The sequence below is a fragment of the Sciurus vulgaris genome (assembly GCF_902686455.1).
Source record: "Sciurus vulgaris genome assembly, chromosome: 1".
Classification (NCBI taxonomy): domain Eukaryota; kingdom Metazoa; phylum Chordata; class Mammalia; order Rodentia; family Sciuridae; genus Sciurus; species Sciurus vulgaris.
In genome coordinates this window covers 132,093,435-132,107,602 of record NC_136461.1, presented here as the reverse complement: position 1 = coordinate 132,107,602, position 14,168 = coordinate 132,093,435, and the positions used below count along the sequence as shown (strand labels likewise).

Sequence of the window (14,168 nt, the reverse complement as noted above, 5' to 3'; positions counted from 1 at the left end):
AAGGTGGATGTTATGATAGGGGAGAGGGGTGTTAAGTGAGGTGGAAACTAAGTATGAACCTGGGTTTAAGGCTTGGGCAACCAAATGAATAGGAACTTGTTGACCACAGACCAGAGAGCAGGAGTAGCTGGAGATGGGGGAAGGAGAACTAGGTGGTTTTAATGTACCCTTTGAACATCTGTTATCCAAAATGCTTGGGACCAAAAGTGTTTCAGATTTCAGACTTTGGAATGTATGCATATCTATAATGAGATGTCTTTGGGATGGGAACCAAGTCTAAACACAAAATTCATTTGTTTCATGTATACCTTATATGCGTTGCCTACAGTAACCTTGTACCCTATTTTTAGTGCACCTGCATTTTGACTGCCACCCATCACATGAGGTTAGATGTGGAACATCCTATTTGCAGCCTCATGCCAGTGCTCACTGAGTTTTGGATTTGGGATCATTTTGGATTTTGGAGTTTCAAGGTAAGTGTTCTCAACCTGTGTCTGTGTGATATGCAACCTGTATTTGTGTAATATCCAAGTGCAGCTGGTTAGTAAGTAATCAGAGTGCCTAGTCTGAAGGTCAGGAAAGGACCCACTTGTATGTCCTACTCCTGGGTACACATTCATTTTGGAAGGAGCCCTGCTAAGTGATGGAATGTGGAAGAAGATCCATTTCACACTTTCAAGGCTCGTAAGTCACAAGGGTTGAAGGCTGTGTTTACAAATATGAGACAGCCATGGTATTGAAACGTGGATGAACTCCAGACCCCCTCCTACCCTATTCTGGAGTCAGCTCTAGAGCCACGACAGACTTTTTTCAGAGTGAAACCTTGAGGTAGAGTCATATGGAACAAGACAGAAGCATAACATTTCAGGAAACTATGAAAATAAATTTAATTTGTTTAATCATAATAGTATCTGGAAATCTTTCTTTTCCCTTTGAAATTGGTCTATTTATACAACTAAATATAGCTAGCAGCAGATCGCTGTCATGGGAGGTAGGAACCAGCAGCAGCCAGGAAGGACTGTGCCTCTACCAAGTGGCCAAGGGGCAGTGCTGGACACCACATGAGGCAGCTACATCTGACATCCTGGACTTCAGGAGTGCTACATCCTTACCACTTCTACAAGAAGAGCCAGAAGATATTCTAACAGGGTCCTGAGTATCTCTGAATGAAAGGACTCATTTGATCAGAGACCCTGAAAAGTAAGGCGCCCCCAAAAGTCTCCCCCAAATTAAGCCTACTTTCTCCTTTTGGATTTTCCCAGAAGATTAAAGATTATCAGAGTGTATATGAAAACTGGTCCCTGGATGGCAGTAGAAACGATGTGGCAGGCCTTTGTCATGTGACTGCATGAAGCCCATTGGCAGAAAAGATCTGGGAGTGAATTAGAAGGCGAGGCACTTTAACATGCTGCAGCCCTATGTAGCTTGGTCTCATCTCAGAGCGCTACAGTAATCTTATTTGTTTTCCTACTACATAAAAATGTCAGTCTAGGGTTTATGAGATATGCCCTAACACAACCTAAGAAGAAATTTAAAAAACAACTCTTACTTCAAGACCAAAAACTATCTGGAAAACTGGAGAAGCGCTGAATGTCACTGTAAGGAAATGAAAAACAGGAGGTGACATGTTTGTGTTGGTCAGATGGGAAGTGGCTTTCTGTATTTCCATAGGTAATTATAACATCGTCAAGGAAATATGAGAAAGCCATTAGCATTGCACAAACGCCTGCTAATCTGTTTTTGAATGTTGTTCAATTGAACTCAACCACAGCTGTACGTATACTTTTTCAAAGTATGAGTGGTATTTTAGTTTTGCTAATTCATTATGAGTTAAAATGTTATTTCTCTTCAATATTCCATGTCTAAATTACCTCTAAAATTAAGACTAAAGTAATGAATTCCTGTAATGCTGACACTTCAGAAAAGAGCTATACAATTGTTAATAGTAGAATTTCTCAGACTAAGTCCTTTTGTAATAAGCAGTATGTACTGTCAATATTTATTTGAATAGCCAACTGACTATTTAGAGGATGTGTATTTTCTTGCAAGCCTAGGGTGCTAGAAAAATAAGGAAGCATAGTGCTTCCTTTCTCTGGCAAGAACAGTATATCTGCTGTCTGTGCGGACCTGTTGGTCACTGAGCAAATCACTGTTCTATGTATAGCCTTGCTGATTTATGTGATTCACTAAAAAGCACACACCCAGGGTTTTGTTTCAAATGCACAATATTAGCAAACAACCTGTCTAATAAACCTGAAATGTTGTCCAAGAACTGGAGAGAAAGGAAAGATATATGGATAATTTAAGTAGTTTTTCTCCTAGACTTTGGAGTCCTGTCTCAAATCTATTTGAAGTTTGGAATCCTGTTCTTAGGTTCAACTAATGAATGCATGAATGGGAATGAGGTCACTCCTCCCCCAAGCTTTATAGAGATATGGGTGAATTACTCTTGAGAGAGTCTGTGTGGGTTAAATGAGCTGGCTACTTTAGCCCTAAAAAAATTTTAGGTTCTGTTTCTATATGAATCTCTTAGGGTCACACTAAAAAGTGCAATTTAATGGTACCTGCTCAACCTGACTGGGACCTTAAATGGATGGCATAGAGAATGCCCCAAGAGAAAGAGATGAGGAAAAGACCACATGTCTTTACAGATGAGTGACTCCACATTATACCTTTAAGTGCCACTAAATTGTATAGGGCTCTTTCTACAACAGCTAGCATATGTGTGCTTACCATGTGCCAGGTCCAGTTGTATATGCTTTAGTTCACCTAGTCATCACAGAAATACTGCAGCAGAGGCTACAGAGGTCAGGCCACTGACCCCAAGTCACACAGTAGTTGGCATAAGGCACAGCTGGAGGAGGAAGCCAGGCAATATGAGGCCAAGTCCTTGCTCAGAAAAATGCTAAACTCATTTGCTTCTATGCCAGACCATCTTACTCTTGTCCATCTACCTCCTTCTCTCTCCTTTATTACTTTTAAACATAGACAAAAGATTGTTGAATAGTTAATTCTATCATTGGGAACCAACACCAAGTCTCATAAACCATACTGGTTCATGCATCTGAACACGTGTGTCCCAGGCTTTGAAGAATGTCAGTCATACAATTTTTTCAATGGACGATGAACCTGAGACAAAGTGATGGGATGGGATGTGACAGAGGTGGCTGGAGCTGGAAACCTGGATTCCAATCTGGGCTCTTCTCCAGGTGAGTTGGTGATCTTGAACAAGTCAGGAGCTGGTCCACATCACTCCCTTCAAACTCACTCTATAATCCCATGGTACAAGGTTTGAGAGACTTGGACACAAAATTAAAGAAAGCAGGTGGCAAATAAGGGGAAATGAGCACTACATTTGACAGAAATGTTGTGTTTCTGCCTATTTCCCGCTCACAAATCCATCTCCCACCACGGGAAAATCATTGGGCAGGACTAGTGAAGTCTTAATTGAGTGATAGGACTTGTGAAATTTTTTAAATGCTTAGTGATTAGTTTGGTATTTGAAGAACACTAAAAAGAAAGATGAAAACTAATAATTCTGACTTGAGGATTTAGACATGAAAGATTTTCCTATAGGCCTTAATAATAGGTTGGATAGTACTTTGAAAACAAACCTGTAATCCCATCAACCTGGGAGTCTGAGGTAGGACGATGGCAAGTTCAAGACCATCCTGTGCAATTTGGTGAGACTCTGTCTCAAAATAAAAAACAAAAGGTGTAGGAGTGTAGCTCAGTGGTAGAGTGTCCCTGGGTTCAATCCACAGTACTGATTCAAAAGAAAAAAGAAAGAAAATGACGGTTATTATAATTCATATCTTTGCAAACCATTTAGCTTTCTGTATATTCTTCTGATTTTAAAATGATAAAATGTGGGGTTATCTTCCAATACCAGGAACATATTACAGTAGTTGCAATAAGAGAACATATTTTACCTTTAAGAATTACCATGGCACTCTCCTTAATTTTTTTTTTCTTTTTTTTTTTTTTTTTTTGATACTGAGGATTTAACCCAGGGGTGCTTAACCACCGAGCCACATCTCCAGCTCTTTTTATTTTTTCTCTTTTGAGACAGGGTCTTGATAAGTTGCTTACACCCTCACTGAATTGCTGAGGCTGGCTTTGAACTCATGATCCTCCTGCCTCAGCATCCCGGGCCACTGGTATTACAAGTATGTGCCACCAAGCCCAGTTCTTCTTACTTTTTGAGTCTAGTTCATTCAGTATGCAACTTATTACTATATTAATAAATTCCAGTTCTGGAGAAAGCAATCATTTAGAAAATGAGGAATTTGTACATTCAATTCTTACATTCTGCTGCAGTTTTAAAATTTTGATTAAATTTATAGTTCTATCACTCTTTAACTGACAAGATTACCAGCTATAGCCTTGATCTCTTATATGTTCTTTGAATAAGAGTTACTTATGATTTCAACATCAGAGTATTACAATTTGATATGGTTTCTTATTAAAATCTTACATAAGTGCACCAGATGGAAGACTTGGAATACAGTAACTGGCGTCTCTGGGTATCTCATCAGTATCTTAAACCACACTCATCATTACTGGAGCAATTTCATCAAATGATTGGGGTGTTAGCCGGTTTTATTTCGAAAACGGTACCTATATCCAGAAAAGACAGTTTCCTCTTCGAATGTAGGGGCTCTGCCCTTTTGACCTAAAAATTCCTTTCAGAGAAAGCATACATGGATCTGAGCGTCAGGGTGAACACATAGTTTGGAGACAATATCCAGGAGCCTGCCTGAGCTTGAACTCTGAAAAGAATTGTGAAGCTGCATCCTGTCAGAGCTTCCTCTCATTCCTGTATTTCTTTTTCCCTGTTGCGCCTTATTGGCAGCAAGTGGACTATTCTTTGGTACTGTTTCTGTACGTTCTTTCCCACAATCTTTTTTTTTTTTTTTTCCTATCTCCCTCATCTCCTTTGGTACCTTTCTTTTCAAGGCACTCACCTGACTTTTCTTTCTCCCCATGGGTTCGTTCATCCCAGTGTCTTTTTTCTTCCTAATCTAAGGGAAGAGGCAAATGACGAGACTGCAAGGAACATTCCCTGGTCCCTGTGAGAGGGAAGCTTTGTTTCATCTGTATCAAAGGACTGTTACTTGGTGTACACTTTTCTGCATGATGAAGGAAGTCAGTATTTACTTCTGATTTAACTATGGAGAGAAATCAATGTCTCCGTAGCTGATTCAGAGAGAAAGCAAAGAAGCCTCTTCTGACTTTCCCCCCAACCTAATCTACTAGCATGTATACCAGTGGACTTAGACACTATTTAGGCACCAAGGAGACAGCCCTACACTCAAAGTCTAGTGGGCAATTAGAGACACAAGCAAATACCTAAGTTCAATGAGGTGCGATAAGGGATGATGAGCATTGATTTGAGAATTTGCAAAATAAAGCAAGCAATTTTTTTTTTTTTTTTTTTTTTTGGTGCCAAGAGAGATGATTTCAGAAAGGAGATGACCTTTAAGAAGAGACCTGGGGTGCGGGGGAAACAGTAAAGAAGAAACCCACATAATGAGCTCTGCTGACAGAAAGCTTTGGACACCTAGAAATCACTTGGGCAACCAGATGCAGTGGTGCCTGCCTTAATCCCAGCTACTCGGGGGGCGGAGACAGGAGGAATGCAAGCTCAAGACCTACCTAGGAAACATAGGTCTTTTCTCAAAAATAAAAGAGAAAAGTAGAGAGTCCCTGGATTGAATCCCCAGTGTGAAAGGAAGGGAGGAAGGAAGTGAAGGAGGGAGGGAAGACACATTTAGGCAAAGGCACAGTTACACAAGTCATGGCTGGGAAATAGGGTGTAATTTGGGGTGGCAAGACACACAGCTGGAAAACATGACAAACAGGACTTCATGTATTTTTGCCTGCTTATGGAGCGTGGATATTATCCTGTAGGTGGAGAGGAAGCGTAGAAGAATTTTAAACATTCAAAATGCAATGGACACTTGCGTATGCTTGAAAAAAGAAAACTCTGGCAAGGAATTGGGAGGAAAATTGGAGATATGCTGATCGCCTATAATGGAAAAAGGATGGTGTGAGCATAAATAAAAGGCGGAAAATCAAGGACTGGACAGGAGAGGTGGTTTAGAACTAGAATGGTTTTGAAGATCTACTGCATATTGGGGGAGGGACATTAAAAGAGAAAGTGTCAAAGATAACCTCATGAGTTTTTTTTTAAACTATTGTCTTGAGTTTCCAAATAAATGGATAATAATATTACCAAAATACGCATGCAAGTCAAAAAGTGAGTTTGGCAAGGGAAAGTCATATAAGTTCCAGTTACACACTTTTGGGATGTCTATATGGTATGCATGTGGAAATAACTGATATCAAGTCCAGGAAAGAAATGCAGATTTTGGAATCACTGGATAGTGGCAGCAAAGGAAGTCACAGTTTTGAAGAAGACACCCCAGGGAAAATAACCTAGAGCAGAGAGAAAAGAAAACCTAAGTTGAAACCTTGAGAGATAGCTGACATGTCAGGGCAAGGATCAAGCAAAGGGGATTAGAAAGACAGAAAGGTAGGAAGAGGTATTGAGGTGGGTGGTGTCACAACATCAAAGGGAGAAAGATTTTTAGGAAGGGAGTGGACAACAATGTTCAAGGCTTAAGGGCAGTCAAATAAGATAAGAAAGGCAAATTTGAAGTGGACTTCAAAATTTGGAATTTATAGGTAATCCTGCTGGGATGAGCTTCAGAAAAGTTAATGTAGACAGAAATATCAGACAGCTGAGAAAAGCCTGGGACTTGAAGTCAAGATGATAGGGGTATATTCCTTTTGAGAATTCCCTCAAGAACCCCTGTACTTTACAAATTACTGAGAACCCCAAGAAGCTTTTGTTTATGTGGGTTACATCTGTCAACACTAACCATAGAATTAAAACAGAGAACTTAAAAAGTTATTTTTTCATCCATTTTAAATAAATCTTTTATACTCAACAAAAATAAATTTTTTTGCAAAAAATAGTTTGCCAACACAAAATTGGTATTTGCAGTGCTACATGCTCAATTTATAAAGCATGTTGCTAATCTACAGGTAATTGTGCATCAACCTTTTCATGATATAAAACCTAAGGAATTCACTCACGTATCTCAATCCATCTTCTGTCCAATTGTGCCAGAGCAATGGGTAGACTGCAGGAAAGCCAAAGAAAGTGCCTGGAGACAGCATGGGAGACATGTGGTTTATTGGGGAAAGTTTTCAAGAGATCAGAAACTGCTCCAAGAAGAGTTCATGGGTGACAGAGTGACCGCACCTCTGTCCCTCGCGGTGCTTTGCCAAGCAGCACCTCTTTTCCCTCCCAGTGTTTTGTCCAGTGCAACCAAATGGATGAGTGGCACATATCCTTTCCATGGTGACCTCAGTTCCATAGCCATCCCCACTCAGAGAGGGGCTGTACATGTCAGGCTGCAGAAGCAGTGACTGCATCAACATCAGCTTGCTTAGTTTGCTTGTCTCACCGGCATCTTAAGGAGTGACTGTCCTGGTGTGCATGCAAGGAATTAGCTTTGCACAGATAGCACTACCTTGCCCTAGTCCAGTGTGCATAAAAGAAAGCCATTGTCCTTTAAGATAATACTTATCTGGACTTTCCAGCCCAGATTTACTTTCATTGTTCCTTTAACTTAGCTATGTTTTGGGGAGTAGAAAAGGGACATTCAGGGACATGGTGTCTTACTATCCCTCTTTGCTATAGGGATGACCTAGGGTTGGTGCAGGAATTGACTGCAAATAGCCACCAGGAAACATTTTGGATGATGCAAATATTCTACACTGAATGGTGGTGATCTTTGGACAACTGTACACATTTACCAAAAAGTCATTGAATTATACTTCTCAAAAGGAAGTATTTTATGATATAAAAATTGTAACCCAATAAATTTGCTTTTTTTAAGGCAAGGAAGACTGGGGATGTGGCTCAGTGGTAGAACACTTGCCTAGCATGTGTAAAGCTCAGGGTTCAATCCCCAATACTGCAAAAAAGAGGGGTGGGAGGGAGAGGGAAAGGTTAATAAAGTTCTATACTACCTTTTTCTTCCCCACAGAGAATAAAAAATGGCCACTCTTGACTCCCAGAAAAGTGATCTTTTTTTAAATTTTATATTCACAACATTTTTAAAATTTATATTCACAAATATGAGGGAAGTGAGAGCAAATTATTTATTCTAAAATTTCTCAATAAGCATTTACAAGTTGGTACTTTAATCATGTCATAAATATATCTCAAGCACCCAGTGCTTATTATTTTTAAGTCATTTTTTAAAAATATAATTCACAGACCACACAATTCATCTACTTAAAGAATACAATTCAGTGGTCTTTAGTGTATTCGGAGTTATGTATCCATCACTGCAATCTGTTATCAAATATTTTTATTTAACCAAATAGAAACCCTTATCTCACCCCTGTCCCAGAGTCCTCACCTCCAGACCCAGGCAACCACTGTCTGTATAGATGTGAGTTTATTCTGGTCATTTTACATAAATGGAGTTTTGCTATATGTTGTAACTGGTTTCTTTCCTTACCATAGTGTTTTCAAAGTTTCATCCATGTTTTGACATGTATCAGTACTTTATTGCAGTATCAGTACTTTATTGTATGTATACTGCAATTTATTTATTCATTCACCAGTTGGCAAAAATGGGTTGTTTCCACATTTTGGCTATTGTGATTCTTCTAAGAGCATTCATGCACAAGATTTGTGTGGCCATATGTTTTCATTTTTCTTGGGAATATACCTAGGAGTGGGATTACTAGGTTACATAGGAACTCTATGTTTAATTGTTTAACTGTTGAGGGACTTCTTAGACCATTTTCTGAACTGATTCCACCCTTTTATATTTCCATCATTAGTATATGAGAGTTACATATCTTCGTCAGCATATTATGTCTTCTTGATTAAAACCACCTTACTAGGTGTGAACAGGTATCTCATGATGGTTTTGATGTTCATTTCCCTAATGATAATGTATACTTATTGACCATTAGTATATAGATATGTTAATAAATATTCATTTATATGTTAATAAATATATAAATGTATTAATAAATATATATATATATTTGTACTGGGAATTGAATCCAAGGACACTTTACCACTAGCTACATCCCCAGCACCCCTCTTTTTCCCATTTTTTATTTTGAGGCAGAATCTTGCTAAGTTGCTGGCCTTGAACTTGGATTCTTCTGTCTCAGTCTCCTGAGTCTTTGGGATTATAGGTGTGTGTGCCACTGTACCTGGCTATATAATTTCCTTAGCGAAATGTCTATTCGTATCCTCTGTCCCTTTTTCAGTTGGTTTCTTTGTCTTTTTATCATGTTTTAATTCATTCTTTCATTGTGCTAAATGTGCATATATATAGGTATATGTTTACACATAAAATAAAATTTACCATCTTAATCTTTTTAAGTATATCATTCTGTGGAATTAAGTGTATTCAGTGTTACTTAAATCATAGCCATCTTCAGAATTTTTTCATCTTTCCCAACTGAAATTCTGTATTCATTAAACACTAACTCCCCTTATTCCCTCTACCCATTCCCTGTCATCCACCATTGCACTTTCTGTTTCTATGAATGTGACTACTCTAGGTACCCCATATAAGCAGAATGTCATATTTGCCCTTTTGTGACTGTTTTATTTCACTTAGTATAATATCCTTATGTTTCATCCGTGTTGTAGCATTGCCTTTCTTTATAAGGTTTAATAATATTTCGTTATATGGATATGGAGAGACACATTTTGAGTATCCATTCATCCATCAACGGACACTTGGATTACTTCCACCTTTTGGCATTGTGAATAATGCTGCTATGAATATGGGTGTACAAATATCTGTTTGAATCCCTCCTTTTGCTTTTTTTGAGTATTCTTAGAAGTGAAGCTGCTGGATCTGGTGGTAATCTTTGTTTAAATCTTTTGAGAAATCATCATACTACTCCCACAGTGGCTGCACCATTTTACCTTCCCACCAGTCGGGCACAAGGATTTCAATTTCTCTGCATCCTGATCAATGCTTGTTATTATCTGTTTTTTTGTTTTTTATAATACTCATCCTAACAAATGTGAATTGTCATCTCATTGTGATTTGTATTTGCATTTCCCCAATTATTAGTGATGTTAAGCATTTGTGTATGTTGAGGATGGAACCCAGGGACTCAAGCATGCTAACTATGTGCTCAACTACTGAGCTAGACCGCCAGACCTTTAAACATCTCTTCATATGCATATTGACCATTTCTGCATCTTTTTTGAGCAATATTTGTTCTAATCATTTGTCCATTATTAAATTCAGTTGTTTGGAGTTTTTTGTTGTCGTTATCCAGGTATCTTTTTATTATATAATTGTAAGAATTAGTTATATATTCTAGATGCAAGTACCTTATCAATATTTGATTTGCAAAAAAAAAAAAAAAAAAAATTCTTCCATTCTGAGTGTTTACTCTCTTTACCCTAACCTTTGAAATACAAGTTTTAATTTGGTGGGGGGGGATACCTGGGATTGAGCTCAGGGGCACTTAACTACTGAGCCACATCTCCAGTCCTATTTTGTATTTTATTCAGAGACAAGGTCTCACTGAGTTGCTTAGTGCCTCATTCTTGCTGAGGCTGGCTTTCAACTTGAGATCCTCCTGCCTCAGCTTCCCAAGCTGCTGGGATTACAAGTGTGAGCCACTGCACCCAGCTTGAATTAATTTTTTGTGTAATGTGATGTAAGAATTCAATATCATTTTTTGGCATGTAGACATGTAGTTCTCACAGCACTGTTTATTAAAAATACTATTCAACGCCCAGGACAAAATAAGTTAAAAATCAAAAATAAAAGATAACATTATAATTTCCCCATTGAATTATACTGGCACTCTTGTCCAAAATCAATTGATCATAAATGTGAAGGCTTATTTCTGAACTCTTATTTATATTCCCAACATAAATGTCTAGCCTTATGCCATTATCACACTGTCTTGATAACCATTGCTTTGTAGTAAGTTTGGAAATTTGTAAGTGTGAGGTCTCTAATTTTGTTCTCACTTTCAAGATTGTTTTAACTGTTATCAGTTCCTTTTTTTGATTTTAGAATCAACTTGTAAATTTCTGCAAATAACCCAGCTGGGAACTTGATAGAATTTGAGCTGAAGCTGTAGATCAATTAGAAGAGTATTCCTATTTTTTTTTTTTCATATTTATTTATTTATTTATTTTGGTACCAAGGATTGAACCCAGGGGCACTGAGCCACATCTCCAACCCCTTTTTAAAAACATTTAATTAATTAATTAATTAATTTTTTAGTTTAAAAAAAATTTTTTTTCATACATGTATATAGGGTAATAATGTTTGTCTCAATCTAGCTGAGCCCAATGGCTCATGCCTATATGGGAGGCTGGAACAGGAAGACTGAGAGTTCAAAACCAGCCTCAGCAAAAGTATTCCTATTTTAACACTACTAAGTCCTCTGATCCATGAACATAAAATGTTGCTTTAGTCAGCTTTTTTGCTGACCAAAAGATCTGACAATAACAATTTTAGGAAAGGAAAAGTTTATTTGGGGCTCACAGTTTCAGAGGTCTCAGTCCACAGATGGTTGGCTCCATTGCCCTGGGCCTGAGGTGAGGCAGAACATCATGGCGTGAGAGTGTGGTGGAGAAGGCAGCCCAGGACATGGTCAAAAGGAAGAAGAGATAACTCTGCTCAAGAGGCATGAAATGTACACCCCAAAGGCACTCCCCCAGTGACTACCTCTAGCTGAATCCTGGTTGCCTACATTACCACCCAGTGAATCCATTCAAGTGGATTAATGTACTGATTGGGTTAAGGCTCTCATAATTCAATCATTTGACCTCCAAACTTTCTTGCCTTGTCTTGCACATGAACTTTTAGGGGACATTTCATATATAAACCATAGCAGATGTTATTTTATTTGTTTATAATTTTGAACTTTTCTTTCAACTGTGTTTTCTAGTTTTCAGGATACAAATTTTGCATTTCTTTCATTATACTTAAAAAATTTATACTAAGTAGAACCATTTTCTAGAGCAACAGCAATCTCAATATATGAGTTTCACTTCTGGTTTAAGTAAGAAAGCTTCAGATGAGGACATCTCAATTAATCCTGAGGTTCTTATGTCTGATTAAAGAATAAAATTATAAATTGATTCAATCTCTTCTAAAGATCTCAGATGATAAGAACATATTTGGATGTATTTTTAAGTACATGCATCTAATATTAGAAGAAGAAATAGGAATACACTGCTATTAGGGTGTGACTTCTTAGAAGTGCTATTGAAAAGCTACAGAAATTGGCAAGGTCATGAGGTCACATGGTGGGTCCAGCAGCCAACACCCTGTCCTACAGAAATGAGCTTGGGCAAAGACCTCATCTCTGCATGACTCAATTTGCTCATTTTCAAACCAGAGATAATAACCATTTGTGCAGTATTTGCAGACTAGTCCTCAAACTCAGGTGTCCACACTCCATTAGTAGAGAGTCTACTGTTACACAAGAAGAAAGTACAAGAACTTCTGATATGGGGTATAGCTCAGTTGTAGAAAATGTGCTCAGCATGCACAAGGTCCTGGATTTGATTGCTAGCCCCCAAAACAAAAACAAAAACAAAGAAAAGAAAAAAAGAAGGAAAAAGATTAAGAACTTCTATTCATATTTGTGTCACCTTTTTTCTTTTCATTTTTGTTTATAAGTATATTAATATCATAATATGATGGCATATTTTATATTAAATTAGCAAACACTACTTGTTGGTTCTTATTCAAATAATTTTATATGAATGGAGACTTAACTCACTGCTTGACACATGGAAAGTGTTCAGTAAATGTTAGCTATTATCAAAATAATATTTATGGGGCTGAGGGTGTAACTCAGTGGTAAAACATGTGCTCAGTAGCATACTTGAGGCCCAGGGTTCAATCTTCATCACATAAACCAAAAATTGCAATTGCCATGGTATCATTATGACTACATCCAAAAATATTAATAATACCTTTTTGGTGTTGTTGTTTTGTTTGTTTTTGTTTTTTTTTTTTTTTCCTACCACTGATGATTATGAAGTATACAGAAATCTAAGACCAAAATTATCAAAGTGCCATAATTTTATTATTCTTTATGGCTGAATAATATTCCATCATGTATATATACCACAGTTTCTTCATCCATTCATCTATTGAAGGGCATCTAGGTTGGTTCCACAATCTAGCTATTGTGAATTGAGCTACTATAAACATTGATGTGGCTGTGTTACTGTAGTATGCTGATTTTAAGTCCTTTGGGTATAAACCAAGGAGTGGGATAACTGGGTCAAAAGATGGGTTCATTCCAGATTTTCTTAGGAATCTCCGTACTACTTTCCAGAGTGGCTGCACCAATTTGCAACTCCACCAGCAAAGTGAAAGTGTGCCTTTTTCCTCACATCCACTCCAACACTTTCCATTGCTTGTGTTCTTGATAATAGCCATTCTAATTGGAGAGAGATGAAATCTTAGGGTGGTTGATACATAATGGGGATGGGATGGTGGGAGGGGTAAGAGAAGAATGGAGGAACTTTGGATTGTATAAGGGAAGTGAGAGCGGGGAGGGGACGGGGGTAGGAAAAAGTGGAATGAGACAGACATCATTACCCGATGTACATTTATGATTACATGAATGGTGTGAATCTACATTGTGTACAACCATAGAAACAAAAAGTTATACCCCATTTGTGTACAATGACTCAAAATGCAGTCTATAAAAATTAAAAAAAATTATCAAAGTGACTGGCACATCAACTCAACCACAAAAGGAGTGCTTTATAGTATTATCCTTTTAAAGTATTGGAAAATATTAAGGTCTAAAAGAGAAGAAAATATGTTAACTTCCATATCCTTAAGGTATGAACACTAAGGGTTCTGAAAATGATTGCTGCTGGACTAGAATTAATTTGTACAGAATCAATTTGCTTTTCTTCTATTTTTAATAATAATTAAAATATTATTTATTTATTTAAATAATATATTATGATTATAATTGAGATTATGATTATGATTATGTGGTGTTAGGGATGGATCCCAAGGCCTCACACCACTGAGCTCTCTATCACTGAGCTACACCCTTAACCCTTCTTCTGTTTTTAAAACCCTGCTCATTTGATGCACAGAATC

The 14,168-nt window shown here is 37.6% G+C and overlaps 1 protein-coding gene across 9 annotated transcripts in view; it reads left to right on the top strand.

Moving 5' to 3' along the window:
• LOC306659482 (uncharacterized protein) overlaps positions 1-14,168 on the top strand; it is a 68,780-nt gene that overhangs the window by 15,264 nt on the left and 39,348 nt on the right. For 6 of the 9 annotated variants that reach the window (XR_013763314.1, XR_013763315.1, XR_013763316.1 and 3 more), the window contains 2 exons: positions 351-3,209; positions 5,454-7,973. Coding sequence is in view for 1 of the 9 variants with exons in the window: in XM_079137028.1 (XP_078993154.1) it covers positions 351-473 (123 nt within the window). In the remaining 8 variants the exon portion in view is untranslated. Of the gene's footprint in view, positions 1-350; positions 3,210-4,072; positions 5,434-5,453; positions 7,974-14,168 lie in introns of those variants that run through there. The other 3 variants (XR_013763319.1, XR_013763321.1, XM_079137028.1) reach the window with 3 other exon arrangements.